Source organism: Apostichopus japonicus, chromosome 17 (assembly GCF_037975245.1).
Source record: "Apostichopus japonicus isolate 1M-3 chromosome 17, ASM3797524v1, whole genome shotgun sequence".
Lineage (NCBI taxonomy): Eukaryota > Metazoa > Echinodermata > Holothuroidea > Aspidochirotida > Stichopodidae > Apostichopus > Apostichopus japonicus.
Window position 1 is genome coordinate 27,548,023 of NC_092577.1, and position 21,742 is coordinate 27,569,764.

The following is a 21,742-nucleotide window of genomic DNA, read 5'->3' on the forward strand; positions in this document are numbered from 1 at the left end:
AATGCTCCTTATAAAAAGCTGTCTGTTTATAGTCTGAGGCCAACTTTTCAAAGATGTTATTTTTCTTTTCAAACTTTTCATCGATAAAGTTAAAGATATCAGGATTTTTAGCCACTGTGAAACCAGAAGCTGAAAGTTTTTCTTTGATCTCTGTGCTATCATCCCTTGAACTGTTATAGATGAGTTCAGATAGCTCTAATATTATGCTATTTGTAACAGTAAGTGGTAGTTTATGCTTCTCTTTCATGCCTAAGATGAAAAGAGCAAAGTCTCTTTCCGTGGATCTTTCACCGATTTCTCTGATGTGTGATCCATCACCCAGAGCAGCAGCATCGATAGCACTTATTCCAGTTGATTCTGCAAGACTATTTTTATGCGAATTATGAGTCACATCATCAACTTCTAAACCAATGTTTTCCGTCACTAGACTTGTGCCTACTTCAGTATCCTCATGCCCACCAGAGTTACTGTCATGCCTTATGTTAACATCGAACACTCTTTTATGAAATTTCCGCAGATGGGAATAAAACGTGCTGAACACCCGATATTTTCTTTCACAACCATCTATTCCACATCTTATGGAGAAGTTGGGTTCAATACTATGTGAGAATCTTATGTGATGTAACAACTTTTTGAAAGTAATGGTCCTGAAAGTGTTACATATTGAACAACTTTGCATCTGCAAGGATGCCATAAGGCCTAATCTAACAAAACCTTGGCTAGGCTTTATTAGGATGGCTTGGCATAAGTACTGGACAAACCTCACAGCATTAATGCACACTCAGTTTTAATAGTTCAGTCTTGGCCTGCGCTAGCTAGGCTTATAAACTTTGATACAATGGTAGGCCACAGTGTAGGCCCTGCATTGTACTAGTGGCTGTTACTTGTAAGACATAGCCTAGGCTTAGTTATAAAGTCTTCTAATCTTATATAGGCGAATAAGTAGCAGAACAGTTAGGCTAGTAAAGCCTAGGCATAACAGTTATTTAATCTGTACTTTTATAAACCAAACAACTCTTTCAAGGGCTTAACGTCAACTTACACTTGTGACATGTTGCTTTAGATTCATATAAAAATACAAGCGGCCGTTGAAAGTGAAGTCCAGTCGTGTCAAGTCTCGTCAAATGTGACGGCGAAGCGCTTCTGCGGGAACAAACTAAGAAATACTAGGACTGGTCGCCAAGCAGTGCAGTGATGACAGTATACTGTATACTGTACTGTACGTACGTAGGTCTAAGGCATTGTGTTAGCGCCAAGCGCCAAGCGCGAACGAACCACCCTTTGTGAAAGAAAACTTGTCATTGGCTTAAAGTTTGAATCTTTCATTTGATATTATGTGGGGTTCTTTCTAATTTTTCAGATATGCACCCATTTTCTGGAATACCAACTTTGAATCTTTTACATTTTTACCAATATTTATTACCACATCCACATTCTTGAAAGGCTGTATTCAGTGAATTAATGTAAAGTAGTGTTTTAGGAAATTTGTTTTTAACCAATGAGAAGTAAGAACACTTCTGAGACGTATAGTCTGCCATTATTCTCTCGGCGCGGCCTGGCTGCAAACGTAACTTTTATTTCTAGTACGAATGAGTACATCATTGTAGAAAATTCTATAGAAGTCACAATGAAAAAAATGTTTCAGCTATGGTCGACGTTTAAGGGCCAGGCATTGTTATCATCCGTTGTGGGGATAAATGTATGCTGGCCGTGCGAAAAAGCACAAAACACTTAAACGTACACAATCATGACAAAAATATTGTTCCAGCTAGCTCAAGCTGTACTTCTAAGAATATTTTGTAAACAAGTGTCTCGAGAAATACTCACGTTTAGGCTCTATCAGTTTGAATTGTGAGCAAGGGCGTAGGAACCGGGGGGCTGGGGGGGGGGGGGGGCGCCAGCCCCCCCAGTGAAAAATGTGGAGGGGCGGAAGTATCATTCCGCCCCCCCGGTTCGCAGGTCAGAAAACCCCTTTTTCATTTCCAAATGAGAAAAAAATCTCATTTGGAGCACCAAATTGCATCTAGGGCCAGTTGAAAATACAAAATTAAGTTTACAAAATGGAGTGGGTGTTGAAGTGTGCTATATTGCACCAAATTGCATCTGAGGCCACCTGGAAATGCAAAAAATTCCAAAGGGGAGGGGGACACCCCCTCCCCTTAAACCCCTCCCCCAGGCCGGCCATCAGTCTTCAGCCCCCCCCCCACTCAAAAGTACCTTCCTACGCCACTGATTGTGAGTCAAACCGTCTTCATGGGCCAATCCAGAAGGGGAGGGATTCAGTGTTTCGAGAAAATGATCGCAGTAGCTTATATACTTTCCGTTGTTTTGTTATGTACATAACGTACGGGACTACCTTCGTTGAGGGGGGGGGGGGTTGGTCTGACGCAACACAAGCTAGCATGCTCGAAAAAGAGCGGCTGGTCTGAAGAAAAGGGTACCTTCTGATCGATGGGTTGCAAACCTTCACCCCGTCTCATACGCGCCCATGGTTAGACCTATGTAGATCTTATAGATAATTGTCTGCACCCCTTAATCAGGTGTTGGTATTTATAGGTTGGGCGCCGCTCCTTATCTGTTCATTACCTCAGGATCATTTGCTATTTTGACTGTATTAGTTAGTCTTGCCTTATTAAACTTTCACGAAACTTCATATAGGCCTATCCTACGACTCCATTCATATCCTCTCACCCCCACATAAGAAACAGTTATTATTTTACTAATAACCATGCAGACATTTCCACGGGGAAATTCGGGGATACTCCATATATCTGTGCAGTTTGCCGTATATTTATAACACGATATAGGCTATTAATAAATAAATGTCAAGCTAAACAGCTGGCCTATTGTCGCCCCAATTCCTTTTGACAGTAATTTGCATTGGTTGTTGGGACTTTAGAAATTGGGCCTATAGTCGCCGGGGCAGCTCTGTGTTCCAAAATGTACATGTAGGGTACTATAGGGTGCATACAAATAATGACGGGCTAAGACCCGAAAATACTGGTAGTGATATATATTAACCCATGAACGAGTAAATTTATACTTCAGTACATAAATACTGGGTGATAATTCCCCCAGGGTGGCATTTTAAACTAATCACAAGTGTATAGAACAAATACAACCACATGAAGTGTATAAATAGCTCTTATCTTGTGTGATTCTACCCTCTTACGATACTTCAAAATAAGTGTTGTTGGTGTTATACCCTTTTTGATTTAAAACAACATACTAAGAAGGGTTATTTTACACCTTGTTACTAAGGTATACATTATTCGTGCAAAGTACATGTTATGTGGGTAAAATTACCCTATTGGTTAAAAAGGGTACTTTTTTGAAAAGTGAGTGTAAAATAAGCACTGTAAATGTGTAAATGTACATAAATCATTGTGTCTTATTACACGCACAGTATGTAAATTTACCCACAAAGATCAGAAATACACAAACCGGCTTTACCTCGGGGTATATGTACACGTTAATCGGGTAATGGCCAAGGCAATGGTTATGTTTACACTTTGTGATGGTATAACTACATTGTGGATGTTTATTATACACTTTTCCAGTGTTTAATAACAATCCATGTGTTAAAATACCTGACAACAGTGTAGAACTACCCGTTTATTTTTTAGAGTGTACGATGATATCTATCTATTGATATATCATGATAAAGAATCAGGACTGCAAGGAGAGTGCTCTATGCTATAATAGCAGAGCCTAAATATATAGGTATATGCCTTGGTAAGTATAGCTGTAACTCGGAGTTTCACGCCCTTAGGGTGGCGATCATCAGACAACTGAACAAATACTCGCTGCACGGGAATTATTCTGGGGAACACGAACCCTATTTCTTACGTGCACGGTTCATTGGTTTGAGCCTATTGTGGCGACACTTGGAGATGAATTCAGATCTCTTATTGAGTAAATGCGGGTTTTTGGACAGGAGGATACAGAGCTTCTCATCGATGCAAAGGTTACATTGACCGGATCTACGCATGCGTGTATTAGAATGCTTGAGTACGTTCCACTCAATAACGAAGGGGGCACCCTTACGCTTCAGGTTCCATATATGTTTGGAAAGCTCTGTTTCTTTCTCGAAACGCTCATGGCGGAAGGACTTACTGTGGTTACTGTACCTTTGTTTAAAGGAGCCACTCGTTAGCCCTATGTATGATTGGGTGTCATGACCAGTAGTAACATCGGCCCTATATATTACACTACTCACCAAGCAATTCCGTTTGAGGGGGCAATTGTGTTTTTCTCTACAATTGCATGTGCGTTGAGCCTGCTGAAATCTATGCTCGTTTTGTGTTAACAGCCGGTTATTGTGGCTTTTGATAATTGATCGCATGTTGCCCATACAATTGTAACTCAATTTCACGTTGTTTTGATATATGTATATATGTATTGATCGCCCACCAGTACCAGAGCGTCCATACAGTCAGGGGGCGGATGCCCCCTTGACGGACTCTAATGGACTGCTGGCCCCCTTTTCAGCTTTTTACCACATTTTTCTTATTCGCGATTATTGACTTTTTTATTGCGCTCTCATGCATCTACCTATTGACATTTGTCACATTTTGTTGGTGATGACACCTATTTATTCTTCGTTTATCTGGAAATTAGCAAGGCCCAGAAAGGGTAATTCCCGGCGATCTAGGGAGTATCTTTACTCAAAAAATGTCTATACGCTCCGCGCCATTAACCTGTGGTGGCGCTCCGCTTAGATAGTGTCGAAAGCGCCCCTAAAGACCATTCTCGCCCCCCTGACCAATACCCCTAGCTCCGCCACTGACCAGTACAGTACATATATGAGTACTACTGCATGGACATGCCTTTTGATATGTGAGATCGCTAATACTCATGGGTAAGAAAGGATCGTGTATCATATTATGGGATGTGTTTTAGATGCATTGCTTGGACGTGCGATATAAATTTCTCACCCTGGCAAGCCCACTTTGTAACGAACCCATATTCCCTATAACTTAGATGTAGCTACCTAAGATATCGCCCGGGCGCGAAATTATTTTTCCCACTTCGACGCGGCCACATGGGCGTGGCTTATGAAATACGTCACAGGCCGGCAAGTTTGTGACTTCGACTTCGAGCTCTTACGTATAGCTCTTTAATAATATACTCAGCTAATATACTCAGGCCTAATATACTCAGGCCTAAGACATGACTTCATGAGATCCATGATGATGTGCGACTGCTCCTCCCAGTCAATCGGGTCTTATGGAGCTCTTGAGGTAAATTCCATCACAAAATCAAACTGTGTTTGTTTATTAGATGTGTTATGAACCTCCCGTGTCTGGAAAAGTTTGGAAAAGAACCCCCCGTGACAGCAGGGTCTGGAAAAGTTATAAATGAACCTCCCGTGGTATTGATTATTACACTTCATATTACACCAGGTAGGCCCACTGACCTTCCAATGCTAAAAACCTACAAAGATACATGTATTGTATTGTGCCCCATATTGTTTTATCCATCATTCTAAATTATTTGTTCATTTATAAATGAACCCCCTTTTAAACGGCAGTAAGGAGCCTACGTGCTTTCATCAGTAGTTAACGTACGCTACTGGGTATTGTTACGGACTTGAAATATTCTACCCATTTTATTAAACAGTTGTCACTTGCGTCTGTATTAACTATAACCAGGGAGCTGTTACTCTTAGAGTAGCAGCTCCCTGCTATAACTATGCCTAAATAGCAATGTCCCTCTGTACTATACTATTTATTATACTGGTACGTGTACTAGAATCCCTGACATGTAACTTAATTGAGAACTTTCAGCACCCAAACAAACACCCGAGAGATGTCACTGCATAGTCTGTGACGTGGACCAATAAGCCGTAACAACGACCGATAGTCCACGCCCATTATGCTAATGTGGCCGCGTCGAAGTGGGAAAAATAATTTCGCCGCCCGGGCAATCCCACGCCAAATTACATAGTATACAAAACTGCAGAAGGGAATGTTAGATGTATCCAGAAGATACCATACATTGGAACCAAGGTAATTCAAGATGAAAGACATTGATCTTTTTAGGGCCACTAATAATACAGAAAGAGCAGGCTATCTGTCCGGTAAACATGCAATATGTGTCTTTGTGTCTATTTTTTATTCTTTGATTCACTCATTTTGTGCTCATCATATGAACCACATGACGGGGGCAGGCGCGGCGGAACGAGAAAATTGATGGGGGGGGAGGGGGTTATATGTGGAGACTATCTAAGCGGAGCGCCACCATCAGTTGGCGCGGAGCGTACAAGAAAATTTTGGGTTTTTCAAACCCCCCAGATGGCCGGAAACGGCACTTCCCGAGTGTTTTGTGCTGCGAATACCTAGCCCTAAAACATGGGTCTCAAGCCTGCAATTTCTCAGATTGCACGTAAAAATCTGTAAAAACATTGTAATTTGTATATTCGATGGTGTTTTAAGAGAGTAGATATTACTCGACGTGTACTCGCAAAGACGTTTTTGAGTGTAGTAAATTACTACTTGCAATTAAATGCAATAATTACAAGGGCGTCGGAAGCTATTTTTGATTGGTGCGGCGGTTCAGAGTGTGGCCAACTATCATAATTATCGGGGGACGTTTGGTAGGTCAAACTACGCTACGCGCCACCATGGTTGGCGCGTAGCGTAATGGAGATAATTTTGAAAATATGCCTCCCAGATTGCAGGAAATGGCACTTCCCGAGCTTGAAAACAAGACCCCTGCCATGCCAGAGTAGTCACATTTAGCCTACTTGCCGTCATTATTATTGAAACTTATTGAAACATATACCTCCGAGATTTTTTTTTTCCATTTTTTAGTCCTACTTTTTTTTTTCTTGCGTAGTGAATATTGGTCCGGCGTTCGCCGGACCTGCCCGTATCGGTTCCGACGCCCCTGAATTAAATAAATATCATAAGAAAAAACAGAAAGCATTTCTTAATGTCAACAAATGGGTAATTCCAAAACCATGTGCAGTTGCCAACAAATTTCTATGACGTAGCACTGTCATCATGTCATGAATGCATGTACCCTATACAGTACAGGCGAAATGCTAACATGTCCCACGCCTTGCGTGTACTCGTAGTGTAAACGCAAATGTTGATGAGTGTAGCGTTTAGCTTATTACCCTCTTATTTAAAACACTAATATTCGATGAGGCATGATACAGACAATCAATTATCATATTTAATTATTACAACTATATAGTATACGTGTGCATCGGACAGATCGACAAGTATGCATTAAAAAATGGGCAGATGCACGTTTCGGAGCCTTGGTAAATATTGGGGGGGGGGGCTTATCATGCATTTGCCCCCTCAACTTTTTCATTGGGGGGGGGGGGCTGAGCCCCCAAGCCCCCCCCCCCCGGTTCCGCCGCCACTGTGACGGGGAAGTCGTTACAGCCCACCAAATCAAATTGGGCTCTACGCCTATGAGTGTATCGACTCTTACCAACTTACATTTAAACCTATTCAAACAACCTGTACATTAAAGACTATCAATTCCCCAATCCTGTCTTAGCTACAATTCAGTCTTTCCAGCGAACTGTCACATTTGAAGACAGCCACTGAAACTGCAAAAGTACAGAGACCAAGGGCGTAGGAACCGGAGGGGGGGCTGGGGGCACCAGCCCCCAGTGAAAAATATGGGGCGGAAGTATCATTCCGCCCCCGCTTCGCAAGTCAGAAAACCCCTTTTTCATTTCCAAATGAGAAAAAAATCTCATTTGGAGCACCAAATTGCATCTAAGGCCAGGTGAAAATGCAACTTATTTACAAAATGGAGTGGGTGTTGAAGTGTGCTATATTGCACCAAATTGCATCTGAGGCCACCTGGAAATGCAAAAAAATTTCCGAAGGGGAGGGGGACACCCCCTCTCCTTAGACCCCACCCCCAGGCCGGCCAACAGTCTTCAGCCCCCCCCCCCCACTCAAAAGTACCTTCCTACGCCACTGACAGAGACTATATGAAAACTTTAAGTTTCAACGTCCAGTCATGTAGGTAGCGGAACTTGGCAAGTAATGCCAATATTGTCGCACGCACGCGCACAACAATAACAAACTGAACCCGTCCAGGAGCTGTTCTCCTGGAAGGTTGTCAATTTGTGTGTATATGCAGAGCGCAATGATAATCTAGGCGAGGGAGTTTGTGCGTTATCAAGTTTTCATAGACGATTATTGACAACATGCATACAACAGAATCAAAACAGCAAATATCAAATTACGTCAACATATTTGGAAAACATTTATTGGTTAAAATTCATCAGTGATACAGAAGAACAGTTTTTTAACTCATTGAGAAATGTTACATATGAAAATCAGTTCAATTATGTACACCAATAAAACTTAATTGCAATAGATCTGCATGTAATAGAATAAACAGCTTTATACACGAGATAAAACTTAAGTCTCAACACCCTTTTAAAAATATTTATGTCTGTACATAGGCCTATACGGTGTGCCTAGACGCGATTTTTCGATACCGCGGTAACTTTCGGTATCGCGAACAAGTAATCTTATTTTCCCCTGTCGTATGTACAATAAGGAAACACATACTCTTGTGGGAGGTGCATAAACACATCGGAACATTTATTTGACTCATCGACTATGTTAGAGCAGTAATTTATGAATACAAAGATGTCTGTTACCTCCGCCATTGATATTCTTAACATTTATTTTCCTTAATCATGTTTCCATTTGAATTACATCTGTTCTAAACAGGCTCTATGAATTTGACACCTCGTCCAAGGTACATCAGCATTGACTATGTCTTCTGCAATTCATTGTTTATTTATGCCTGTTGATATCGAACCACAATTAGAGTAGTGCACTTCCACCTGAAAGGTTAACCATTGTCGGAAAATAGCCCTAAAGTGATCTACTGTATTTTTTTTTTTTTTTTGGCATTTTCTTCTGATTCATCATCATTCTTTATGATGCTTGGATGTTGAAGAGGACCAAATAGGCAACTGATGGCTAAAACTCTGGTCATTTAAGGCATTTGAGAAAATCTTGGGTGAAACAATAAGATTCCGAAGATTCTGGCACATGGGTTGGGGAGCACCGATATACTTTGAGCTCTTCTAGCTCAAAATCTAAACGGTGAAGTATGCAAAAGTTTAATGTGCTGTGATAGCCAAGGCCATCAGCTATCATATGGTGGTATCATATGATAGGAAATGTCAGTTGAAGACTTCTATCTATGCTCTAGCGGTCTTGGAAAGTAACCAATTTGTATGTTAATCAATGGAGCAATTAATTGTGGTGCGACATGCACCTGTAGAGCCACATGGACAATTCCCAGCGAGGGCGTCATCAAGTTGTCTTAGAAGGTTAAAGAGAAGCTCAAATGAAATGGGAACTATTTTGCAATTCATTGAATTCAATTCGAAGACATTCTGTGATGTGTATTCACTGAAAGCAAGGTTGGCTGGTATTATCATAAAACGTATAGTCTGTAGGCATAGGCATAGGAGCCCAATTTGATTTGGGGGGGGGGGGACTTGCCCGAAAAATATAACCAAAATTTTTCGCGCGCTCCGCACGCGTTCAACATGTTCTTGTGCATATCAAATAGGCATGCATCGGTTATTACATCGTATGCCAATAACATACAATCATTTGCCGTGTTATTACCCTTCCATATTGGTTATACCTATTGGGGAAATCGTTACAATAATAATGATAATAATAATATCAGTTTAACCATTAAAAACACATTGCAAATTATTTTTCTTTCAGTATAGGTGACCGAAAAATTCTCATCATATTGCCCGAATTTTCACCAAAATAATTTGGTTGGGGGGCTGCAGCCCCCAGCCCCCCCCCCGCCTCCTACGCCTATGTCTGTAGGCTATATGTGGGTATTGTACATTGATATCGGGCCATCGGTGAGCCTGCGCACTGTAACGTAGACTTCCGAAGGTTTAAAGAAGACACAAACCCAACCAACATCATTGGTCTGTAAATAATATAGATAACTTGGCATCAACAACTTCCCCAAACATCTAAGAACATTGTGAGTACATATGAGGAGTTAAGATAGATTGAATGATTCCTCACACAAAATACTGTAGGCTTGATCCAATAATGGCATTATCCAGCCACATTTCTATGTTTTACGTTTATTTTATTAGTGTTTATTTTCTGTAATGGAGATGAGTTTTGTAAATGCTGACTGTAAAAATATTTGAACCTCTTAAACATGACCTGACAATGTTATTGGTTTCGGTGTCAACACTGTTAGCATTTCTACCTTGAAAATACGAACAGAAAAACATAGAGAAAGTATACAAGGTTTCAGATACTAGTGGCACTAAGACATCACAGATCTACAGAATAACAACCCTCAGACACGAAATTAAAAGTAGGATATTTCCCAAACGGAACAAGATTTGTCTTAGAAGTTTGGGGAAGTTGTCCTTTACAAATGTCTCTGTCATATAAGCTAAAGATAATGGTTAGTTTCGGATCTCCCTAAACTTAAAACCAATCGATATACCAAATTTATGACGTGTACAGTGTCTATTCTCTCGTACAATGTTTGTAACATAGTATGACAGTTTCCATCACAGGGAACACAGCACAATTAACTTCGTACTTACATATGTATTGTTGTCAGTACACAATGAACTGGGGGAACCCTCATGCATCAGCGACTCACAGTCTCCCATACAATGCACTCAACTTAGCATCAAGGTCAATTTGTGTATGCGGCGTACCTCTCCTGTACCCCACCCACACCAGTAACCCATATCAGGGCACAGATCAAAAGAAATAAGTTCAAATAACACTTATATAATGACCCAAAATCCCCCAACTTTTACATTGAACATACGCTTAAGTGACTCTGATATCGACATATTTTTTTTGTATCGTCAATAACTGGAATATGGTCAGTGCTGCTTTTATTTTTTCCAATTTTAGGGGTAGGCAGGTGGGGGGGCGGTGGATTCTTGTCTCTTGTTTTATTTCTTATGTAGGGTAATGTAGTTTCGGCTTCTGTAATTGAACAAAGAACGATATTCTGGTGGCCAGTGAGAGACCAGCTAGCTGCAGTCTTGATTGGTCAATGGCAGCCACATGCCTTCACTACCATGTTCTTGTACTTCCTAAGGATGACATTGGTGGAGTCGTCGAAGTAGAGCACTTGAATAGGACCCAACTTGGTAGGTGCGCAACAGGCTTTCGGTACGATGCTTGGATTTAAGATGTGAACCAAGGTCTGTACAATAGCATGATTGGTGGCGTTGAGTTTATCATGGAGAGGAAAAGAACACTCCCCCTGACATGAATATGCATGATAACCAGCCGGGGCAATGATCCAGTTCTATAAGAAAACATGAAGAATGTGAAAGGCTGTTCAAAAACATAAACAAATAAAATGCATAGTGGAGACTGGGGCTTGTCACACAATTCACTTTTAATCATTTATTAATAGTTTAAAAGAGACAACCGTTAATCAGTACAAACTGAAGTGTATTATAACACCGCAACACATATTAGACCTGTCAGCATATGCTACTGTGCAACCAATGTGCATGGCTTGGCTTGTACTATGAATGAGAGACAACCGTTAATTAGTTAGTATAAACTGAACTGTGTTTTAGCACCGTAATGCATGTTGGACCTGTCAGCAGATGCTACTGTGCAGCCAATGTACATGGCTTGACAGTTTATACTGTGAAAAGGAGACAACCGTTAACAGGTGCGTATCCAGGGGGGGGGCGTTGGGGGCGCGCGCCCCCCGGGTAAGAAAAAGAGGAGAGAAAAAAAGAGAAGAAAAAAGGGAAAAGGAGGGGGAAAAAAGAAAAGGAGGAGAGAAAGGAAGGGAAAAGAAGAAGAAAAAAGAGAGAAAAAGGAGAAAGGGAGGGAGTAGAAGATAGCCAAGACTTCGGGAAGAGAAAGAGGAACAGTCATAGTTAAAGCGCTGATCCCTATTATATACACAGGGTAGCCAGTGACTGATCAAGGATTACGGAGGGGGTGTTCGCCTCACCCTACCCCTTACACCAACAACTCCATTTTTGACGTTTTTTCCCTCTCTCACTAATGTATCTATATAAATACTATATATGGTCTATCATAACGCGTGTGTGTATGGACGCCTTAAACAATTGTACAATTGTGCTATATGGAACCAACTGTGGCTGGTCTTGAACTCGACGGGGTCGTCGGGAACATGACGCATTTCGGGAAGGGGGCGACCGCCCCCCCCCCGAGCAAATTTTCTTTATGACATCGCTAGTAATTTCAAAATAGACAATGCTTAGGTGCAACTTACAAGGCCTGGGAAGTGTCATTTCCAGCGATCTGGGAGGCATTTTCGACCAAAATTTTTCTTGTACGGTTCGCGCCAACTCATGGTGGCGCTTCGCTTAGATAGTTTGCATACAGGCTTCGCCCCTCCCTTGGCAATTACTCGCTACACGCCTGTTCGAATTTGTTAAGCAAAGAGCAGATTTAACATCATATCAGTGAGCATTGAATGCCTGTTCAACGATGAACAGTCTCAAAAACTGTCTATGTGTGTAGTCGAAGGCGTAGCTCAATTGGATTTGGGGCTGTAACGACTTGCCCGAAAAAAAAGCCAAACTTTTTCGCGCGCGATGCGCGCGTTCAACATATCGATGCCAATATCATATAGGCAAGCATCGGTCATTACATTGCATGGCAGCGTGTACCTTACGGTCCGTGAAAGTGGCACAGTATACCGCCGGATGCTAATGTAAACAACCAAATGTCTTATGTAGATGGAGAAAAAGCATACAGATCCATTTATGTCAAACTCTCTTTTACAGTAGTAATGTCGGCCAATCTTAGAACTTTATTTTAATTACCAAGGAGATCATTTTTAAGCTATTCATTGCTATTTATTTTTCTCTCAGTAGGTGCCCGAAAAAATGGAAAACAATTGGTTGCGGGGCGGGGGGTGGGGGCTGCAGCCCCGCCTCCTACGAGACCTACGCCTATGTGTGTAGTGTTCGGTTTCGATATACCTGATATCGGAAATATCTGCTATTTTTCATTTCCTTCAACCAAGTTTTATAATAGCCATAATAAGAGGTTTTAATGTTTGTACACCAATAAATTAACTGTGTCTGAATTTTCGAAAATTTCCTGACCAACATTCTTCATCATACTTTCCTCTACTCGTGCAATTTGGGGTTGAAGGAGGTTTTTCCCTATTGGTTGTCCATAGATTGAATTTTGTGCAACATTATGGGTATGTTTTCAAGTGATTTTTATTCAAGAGAAATGTGAATTTTCAAATTCTCAACAAATAATGGGCTTAAAACCTTGAAAAATGGGGCTTTCGGATATTGTGGGCCGTGACGTAGAATCGCTTACAAAAGCAATGATCCATAGGACATTCAATGAGGTCGAACATGATGTGTGACTGGTGACAATCTTCAAAAAGGTTATGGATGGAAAAAAATTGAGAAATACTTGGTTCTCAGGCAAAAGTGTACATTTGGTTGGTCATTTTCAAGCCCGAGAAGTGTCATTTCCGGTGATCTGGGGGGTACGAAAACCAGAAATTTTCTTGTACGCTCCGCGCCAACCGATGGTGGCGCTCCGCTTAGATAGTAATTCGCGCCCCCCGGGTTAGAAAATCCTGGATACGCGCCCGGTTAATTAGTATAAACTGAACTGTGTTATAACACATGTTAGACCAGGCAGCACATGCTACTGTGCAGCCAATGTACATGGCTTGATCAGTTTGTACTGTGAATAAGAGACAACAGTTAATTAGTATGAACTGAACTGTGGAAAAATTACTAACAGACGAATTCATTACTCAAAGGTTGTTTCACCTAATGACTGGTTAGGAGTCTAAACAACTGTCCCTATGTTTTACTAGTAAGTATACCTTGTAAAGATGGTTCATATTGCAGATTTTAAGCGTTTTGCAGTAAGGTGTCATCCACTGTCTGTTAAAATGTGGACGAAATTATTGGCGAAAACTTGAGAGTAATATGGTCAGTATGGCGGTTAGTCCAGTCAATCATTATACATAGAACTAAGTGTTTAGTAAGTATGTAAGTCCTTCTGTGTAGCAACTAGTCATAAATGTAACACATGCTACGAAATTATAATACATGTCTTATTCCCAGATCTCCTCTATCATATCTATACGTTTCAAATACGTTTAAAATGTTGGATCTTGAGCGAATCATTTGCCATTTTCGGCAATTATTTGCCATAAATTTCGAAAACATATATAATAAACATATATACGCACAGTCCAATCCAAGCTTTTGAAATCCACCTCCAGACTTCTTCTCCGGCATTCACGGTTTGGTCTCCTTTGAGGCGACACTACAGCAAAGAGAAAGCGGAAATTGAGATGAGAAAATTATATTCACTGCACAATAGACAATATTTTAAAAGACTTGCTTCATATACGCATACACAACTAGCAGTTATATTTTGGAAGGAACATGATGCGATATCATGTAGCTGCTTCAATCTAGTTACATCGCAAAATAAATCCAAAACGTCATGACTGAAGTCGAATCTATGAGATTGAACTTTCAATCTGATCTATTCAAAAGACATTTCTACCAGGGAAGCCCTCATTTACTCCAGGAAGAGGGCTCGGTGGGTGGAATGTGATTTCGACGGCAATATCCAACCAAAGCGAAATAATCCTACACCTACCTGATATTTAATTCTTCCCAATTAATAATCAAACAAATTTCGCTCTTAAAAACAAAGGTGGTTACGTGATGATATGATGATTTAGTGGCATGAGCCATTTTTTTATGTATGGATCTATAGTGCATGTACCATTAATATATGGATCTATTGTGCATGTACCATTAATGTATGGATCTATAATGCATGTACCATTAATGTATGGATCTATAGTGCATATACCATTAATGTATGGATCTATAGTGCATATACCATTAATGTATGGATCTATAGTGCATGTACCATTAATATATGGATCTATTGTGCATATACCATTAATGTATGGATCTATATTGCATGTACCATTAATGTATGGTCTATAGTGCATGCACTATTAATGTATGGATATATAGTGCATGTACCATTGATGTATGGATCTATAATGTATGTACCACTAAAGTATGGATCTATAATGCATGTAACATTAATGTATGGATCTATAATGCATGTACCATTAATGTATGGATCTATAGTGCATGTACTATTAATGTATGGATCTATAGTGCATGCACTATTAATGCATGGATATATAGTGCATGTACCATTGATGTATGGATCTATAATGTATGTACCACTAAAGTATGGATCTATAATGCATGTACCATTAATGTATGGATCTATATTGCATGTACCATTAATGTATGGTCTATAGTGCATGCACTATTAATGCATGGATATATAGTGCATGTACCATTGATGTATGGATCTATAATGTATGTACCACTAAAGTATGGATCTATAATGCATGTAACATTAATGTATGGATCTATAATGCATGTACCATTAATGTATGGATCTATAGTGCATGTACTATTAATGTATGGATCTATAGTGCATGTACTATTAATGCATGGATATATAGTGCATGTACCATTAATGTATGGATCTATAGTGCATGTACCATTAATGTATGGATCTATAGTGCATGCACTATTAATGCATGGATATATAGTGCATGTACCATTGATGTATGGATCTATAATGTATGTACCACTAAAGTATGGATCTATTGTGCATGTACCATTAATGTATGGATCTATAGTGCATGTACCATTAATGTATAGATCTATAGTGCATGTACTATTAATGTATGGATCTATAGTGCATGTACTATTAATGCATGGATATATAGTGCATGTACCATTAATGTATGGTCTATAGTGCATGTACCATTAATGTATGGATCTATAGTGCATGCACTATTAATGCATGGATATATAGTGCATGTACCATTGATGTATGGATCTATAATGTATGTACCACTAAAGTATGGATCTATAATGCATGTAACATTAATGTATGGATCTATAATGCATGTACCATTAATATATGGATCTATTGTGCATGTACCATTAATGTATGGATCTATAGTGCATGTACTATTAATGTATGGTCTATAGTGCATGCACTATTAATGCATGGATATATAGTGCATGTACCATTGATGTATGGATCTATAATGTATGTACCACTAAAGTATGGATCTATAATGCATGTACCATTAATATATGGATCTATAGTGCATGTACCATTAATATATGGATCTATTGTGCATATACCATTAATGTATGGATCTATATTGCATGTACCATTAATGTATGGTCTATAGTGCATGCACTATTAATGCATGGATATATAGTGCATGTACCATTGATGTATGGATCTATAATGTATGTACCACTAAAGTATGGATCTATAATGCATGTAACATTAATGTATGGATCTATAATGCATGTACCATTAATGTATGGATCTATAGTGCATGTACTATTAATGTATGGATCTATAGTGCATGTACTATTAATGCATGGGTATATAGTGCATGTACCATTAATGTATGGATCTATAGTGCATGTACCATTAATGTATGGATCTATAGTGCATGCACTATTAATGCATGGATATATAGTGCATGTACCATTGATGTACGGATCTATAATGTATGTACCACTAAAGTATGGATCTATAATGCATGTAACATTAATGTATGGATCTATAATGCATGTACCATTAATATATGGATCTATTGTGCATGTACCATTAATGTATGGATCTATAGTGCATGCACCATTAATGTATGAATCTATAGTGCATGTACTATTAATGTATGGATCTATAGTGCATGCACCATTAATGTGTGGATCTAGAGTGCATGTACCATTAATGTACTGATCTAGAGTGCACGCACCATTAATGTATGAATCTATAATGCATGTACCATTAATGTATGGATCTATAGTGCATGCCCGAGACTGTCACGTCAAACCAAATAAAATGATGTTTTCGGTACTAACCATCACTGTACAGCCCCGATTGCATAGGGTCATTCTGCATCACACTTATCCCTCCTTTGCCTCTTCCTCTTTTATTTTTCCTTGGTTTACTTCTTCTGACACGTGATAGTTGTTCCTCTCTCATCTCTTCGTGGGTTTTGAAGAAGGCCACCATGAAAGGTTCCAGAAGGTCTTCCACACCGATTCCTCTCATACCTATCATGTCTGGATTGATCTCTTGTCCTGCAGAAACATAGACAGGACAATCATTATTATATGCTGCTAGCCTGCTACATCAATCCGATGGATCTGCATGAACGTGTATCTTCTAATGTGTGCATTTTTCATTTATCAGGTCGGTTTGGGGGCCAATTTGAATATGCAGTCATCGTTCCTTGTCAAGAATTCCAGGAATGATTCCCCTCCCTCTCCTTCCTGATTATCATCACCATTTCCCATTTGTTAAGTATACCGTTTCGTAAAACAGTAATCTTTGCTCATTAAGTTTTTCACCTGAAGATATTTTCTTGGTTCTAGCAGAGTATAAATATTAGGTCATGGAGATATCAACGGTATACTTTTAAAAAAAGTCACCCTAGATGGAGTCTGGGCACGGAACCAAACGGCTTAACTGATCCACTCCCAACAGCAGTACCCTAACGTCGATACTGCGACAGTGTCATCCTGCCGATGTTACGTCAAATGTGTATCGCGAGTCCTTGGGAAGGGAATCGATACTAAACATGATCTTAACCAAAAAGGCAGAGATATCAATAATGTATTTTGTCCACGTCGATTATGAAGACTACATTTATATATAGGCTATATATTATAATATTCTACACGATACGCTATATCATATCCATATCAACAATTCCCTTGTTCCTAATTCTCTTACTAATCCACTGCATCATAATCTTCCCACCCTCCACTCATCCCCCCCCCCACCACCCCTACCCCCACCACATCCCTTTCCTTTGGTAAACCTATTTACGGGTCTGCTAACGTGAGAGGAAGACGGTCTTACTTTGTTCGTCTTCAGCGATGAGTTGGATGGAGAGTTTAGCACCAGGATAACTTTGCAACAAGTGACTAGCGTATGTGACATCAAAGACAATCCACCCAACGTCACTGCTGTCAACCAAGACGCTGTCCATGAATACACGCCCTCCGTCCCTGTGGAAAAGAAAAAAATATATCACTCAGCCAATATGACTTGCGTACTAAAAGCAAAGATTATTTCTAATTTCGACATTGTTTTATCAATCAAATCGGCGTTTCATGCTGTATCCACTTTACTGCCTTAAGAAACTCCATTCGGCTCCATACCTGTATTATAGTTTTAATTATACCACCGACAAAAATGTAAGTTGCAACGTTTGGGTTTTTTATTCAGGATTTTTTGCCGACCTTACTGCAGCTGATCATTTATAGTATGATAAGTATGTTGCAGTTTGTTATAGTATGTTATAGTATGATAAGTATGTTATAGTATGTTATAGTATGATAAGTATGTTATAGTATGTTATAGTATGTGATAAGTTATAATAAACAATACATCTGTAGCTTACCCACTGATTTGATACACTTTGACCCTGAAGATGCCACCGCTGTACTCTTCAGCTGGTATATCTCGGTACACTCTCAGCTCGGCAGAGGTCAGTATGTCATGTCCAGGAACAGGTGTCGCCCCGAAATGATAGCGATGAGGACCATGCCTCTCAAGAGATTGACTCCGGTAGTGAACTGGAAGAACAAACATATAATATTCTATATATTATTACTACTGACCCGGTTAAAGCTACTTTGGTGAAGTCAGGTTTGGTATGCATGCGTCATACTGGAATGATATTGGCCTGGCACTTGTGTTGTTTGATGTTCGTGTGGACAACTGTCTCCATTGCTTACTTTCTAAATATCTACGTCAACTTGTTCCTGTTTACTTCAAGACAGATCAGGTCATTAGAATTCCAAATATCACCTATGTTAGGTAAGATTCTTGGCAAGCACCTCCCAGTCAATCAGAGTGAAGAAACTCAAACCTGGTTACTAGCCGCCACAAAAGAAATAAATTCTTTTGTAGAACAAAGCTTCAAAAAGATTCAAATTACACATATTTCATACAAGATCTCTTGAAAAACTCTAGTGAAAAACCAGCTCTACACAGCTACTGGACAGTATGTCTCTCAGCACTTCTGTAGCAAAGGTGCTTTGTTTGAAAATAGCAGCCTGTATACAATGACTATTGGGAATTTGAGGTGAGGTCTTCATGTGTTTAAGGTCAAGTGTGCTCAAGTATTCTTTCAAAGTAAATTACCTGTTATCAATTCTAAAGACACTATTAATTTGATACTGGACAAAATGTCAAATTTGAGATCTCCTGTAGTTTACCTGCAGAATCTTGAAACAATATGTGTTTTCAAGGGATTTAGGTTGAAACTTTGCTCACCTTAAATGATCATTAACCTGTTCCAGAATTGTGTATAGAGTTATATTACATTAATCTATGGAGCATGCCGTGTCTGTCGATGTTCAGGTTCTGGAGATCTACTTTCTAAGATTTTAGTGTTTTCATCTCTCTTTGCTGATTCCAAATGACCTTCAACCCTACCAAAACCTGAAGAGGATCTCACAAGCCAAATATGAGATCTGCTGTTTTTCCCTACCCGGGGATACTGTCTTTACAAAGGTTATCAAGATTTGACCTCTTCTGACATTAAATGACTTTTGACATACTCTACAACTGTGTTTAAATGCTATACAATGTTGTATGTGGTTGCTCAGGTTCTAGACATTACAAAGGTTTCACATTATCAAGCTTTCAGCTTTGCTGACCCTTAGTGACCTTTGACCTCGGTCAAAAACGATAGGGACATTGGACTCAATTCACGGAAGCCACATGCTAAATACGAGATCTACTGTTGTTACGTTTCTTGAATATCGTGTTTACAAGGTTTGACATACTCAAGATTTGACTTCTGCTCTCCTAAAATGACCTTTGGCCGTCTCCAGAATAGTGTAAAATTTTTACACAGTATTACACAAACATACCAAGCAAGTATGAGCTTCCTTGATGGAGACCTTCATGTTTTGACCTCTGCTAACCCCATATGACCTTTGACCTCCACCAAGAACAATAGGGTTCTTATACTAAATATGATGAAGCCACATGCCAATATGAGATCTGCTGTTACCTACGTATCTCAAGATATCGTGTTTACAAGCAAAGGCGTCACATGCACACGCGGACACGCATTCAGCCATACGCACGACACACACATACACGCCAACTTTACTGCATAGGTTACTTGCCTGCCTTCGGCAAGTAACCAGAAATGGAAAACTGTAAAAAGGGTTACTGTACTATGAGATAACTTTACATGCGTACGTCCCAGAAGAGCGGCTTCGGTCGACGCTCGCAAATGAAGGAATACCGAGAACGAATGTTACATTTTCCGTTAGTGTAATGTAGCGGCGCTCGACCTGAATGTTAATTGAGCGACCACATTCACACTCCAATAATATCACATGAATCGTGAACCGGTGAGAACCATGATCTAAGTTATTATTTGAACTTGATAACTCGCGTTGTAGCAGGTACATATGTCAGGTAGTGGGAAAACGGACACACACGACAACGACGTCGTAGTCCTTCAGGTCGTGGAGTTAAGAAAATGTATTTTTCCTATCATTTCGATGGCAGATGCATATATCTACTCAAATATAACCTGGTTCTTGTTACAAAAGCTTTTTTTCTATCTTTTTTGAAACAGTACCCTTGTATGACCAACGTATACAGCAGTAGCAAATATTGCCCATTGTTTCTCTTAAGTTACTCTACAGTAGTTTTATACTGCCTATCACTGTGTGTAATAGTTGAGCTTTTTACGGTAGTCCCAACTGAAGGCATTTCGTTTCCAAAAGTCATCATTCTGAGCGTATCAAAAGTACTCGATGTTGCTGTTACAGAAAGGTTGCTCATTCATAAACCATGTAAATATATAAACCCATCGGGAGCGTGCATGACAGCGGTTATCAGTCACAACAGTTTTGTGTTACATCTGCATGCAAAGATATATACCTCGCTAGCTGCAAGCAGTGAGTTGTTATGGATGCTGCAAGTATAAACACAAATCAAGTTTTCTTTCATGCTCTGACAGCAGTCCATTTAAAGTACATACCAGCCAACCATTCCGATGACTGATTCGACCCACACCTATTCCAGTTATAGCAGTTCTAATGAATACCAGGCTGGGTCGGTAAGGCCTGAGGCGACACACACACCTACCTTGGTTTTGAACCTTTTGCTCTACTGGCGGTCCTAATTGCATCGTAAAATATTTATTCTTGGATATATTTGTGTGAGAGTTGTTGTGTTATTCAGGTTTGTGTGTAGCCGTAATTCATTCAGTGGAATGCGGACGAGGAGGATTGCGTACACCTTGACCTCTGAGAGGTCAAGGGCTGTATGGCAGATTGATGGGCCTCCATTGAATCAACATTTTATCTGTGTGTACCCCCAGAACGCGATCTTATCTTGCTTGGCGTTCCGAATAGACAGTCACGGGAGAGTAAATTCAGAAGCGTGTTTCTAAAAGGTGAAAATTAGACAGCATTGTTTTGAACCAAAAGTCAGAATCGCAGTCCGTTGAGTATAATTGTCGATGCCAATGAAAACGGGGTCAAGTTATTCCACTGTTAGGAGCGTGTATTACTCGTTACTGGGGGTGCCAGAGAATAACAGTGAAAGTAAATAACGGATATTGAAGTACC

At 39.9% G+C, this 21,742-nt stretch overlaps 1 protein-coding gene across 3 annotated transcripts in view; it reads right to left on the reverse strand.

Annotated features, from left to right (window-relative positions):
* Nucleotides 1–8,228: 8,228 nt before the first annotated feature.
* LOC139984363 (protein DVR-1 homolog) overlaps nt 8,229–21,742 on the reverse strand; it is a 65,203-nt gene continuing 51,689 nt past the window's right edge. For all 3 annotated transcript variants that reach the window (XM_071998248.1, XM_071998251.1, XM_071998250.1), the window contains exons 3-7: nt 18,541–18,715; nt 17,997–18,145; nt 16,991–17,212; nt 14,242–14,318; nt 8,229–11,325 (exon numbers count right to left, since the gene is read on the reverse strand). In XM_071998248.1, the coding sequence (XP_071854349.1) occupies nt 11,065–11,325; nt 14,242–14,318; nt 16,991–17,212; nt 17,997–18,145; nt 18,541–18,715 (884 nt within the window). In that variant the 3' untranslated portion in view covers nt 8,229–11,064. The remainder of the gene's footprint in view (nt 11,326–14,241; nt 14,319–16,990; nt 17,213–17,996; nt 18,146–18,540; nt 18,716–21,742) is intronic.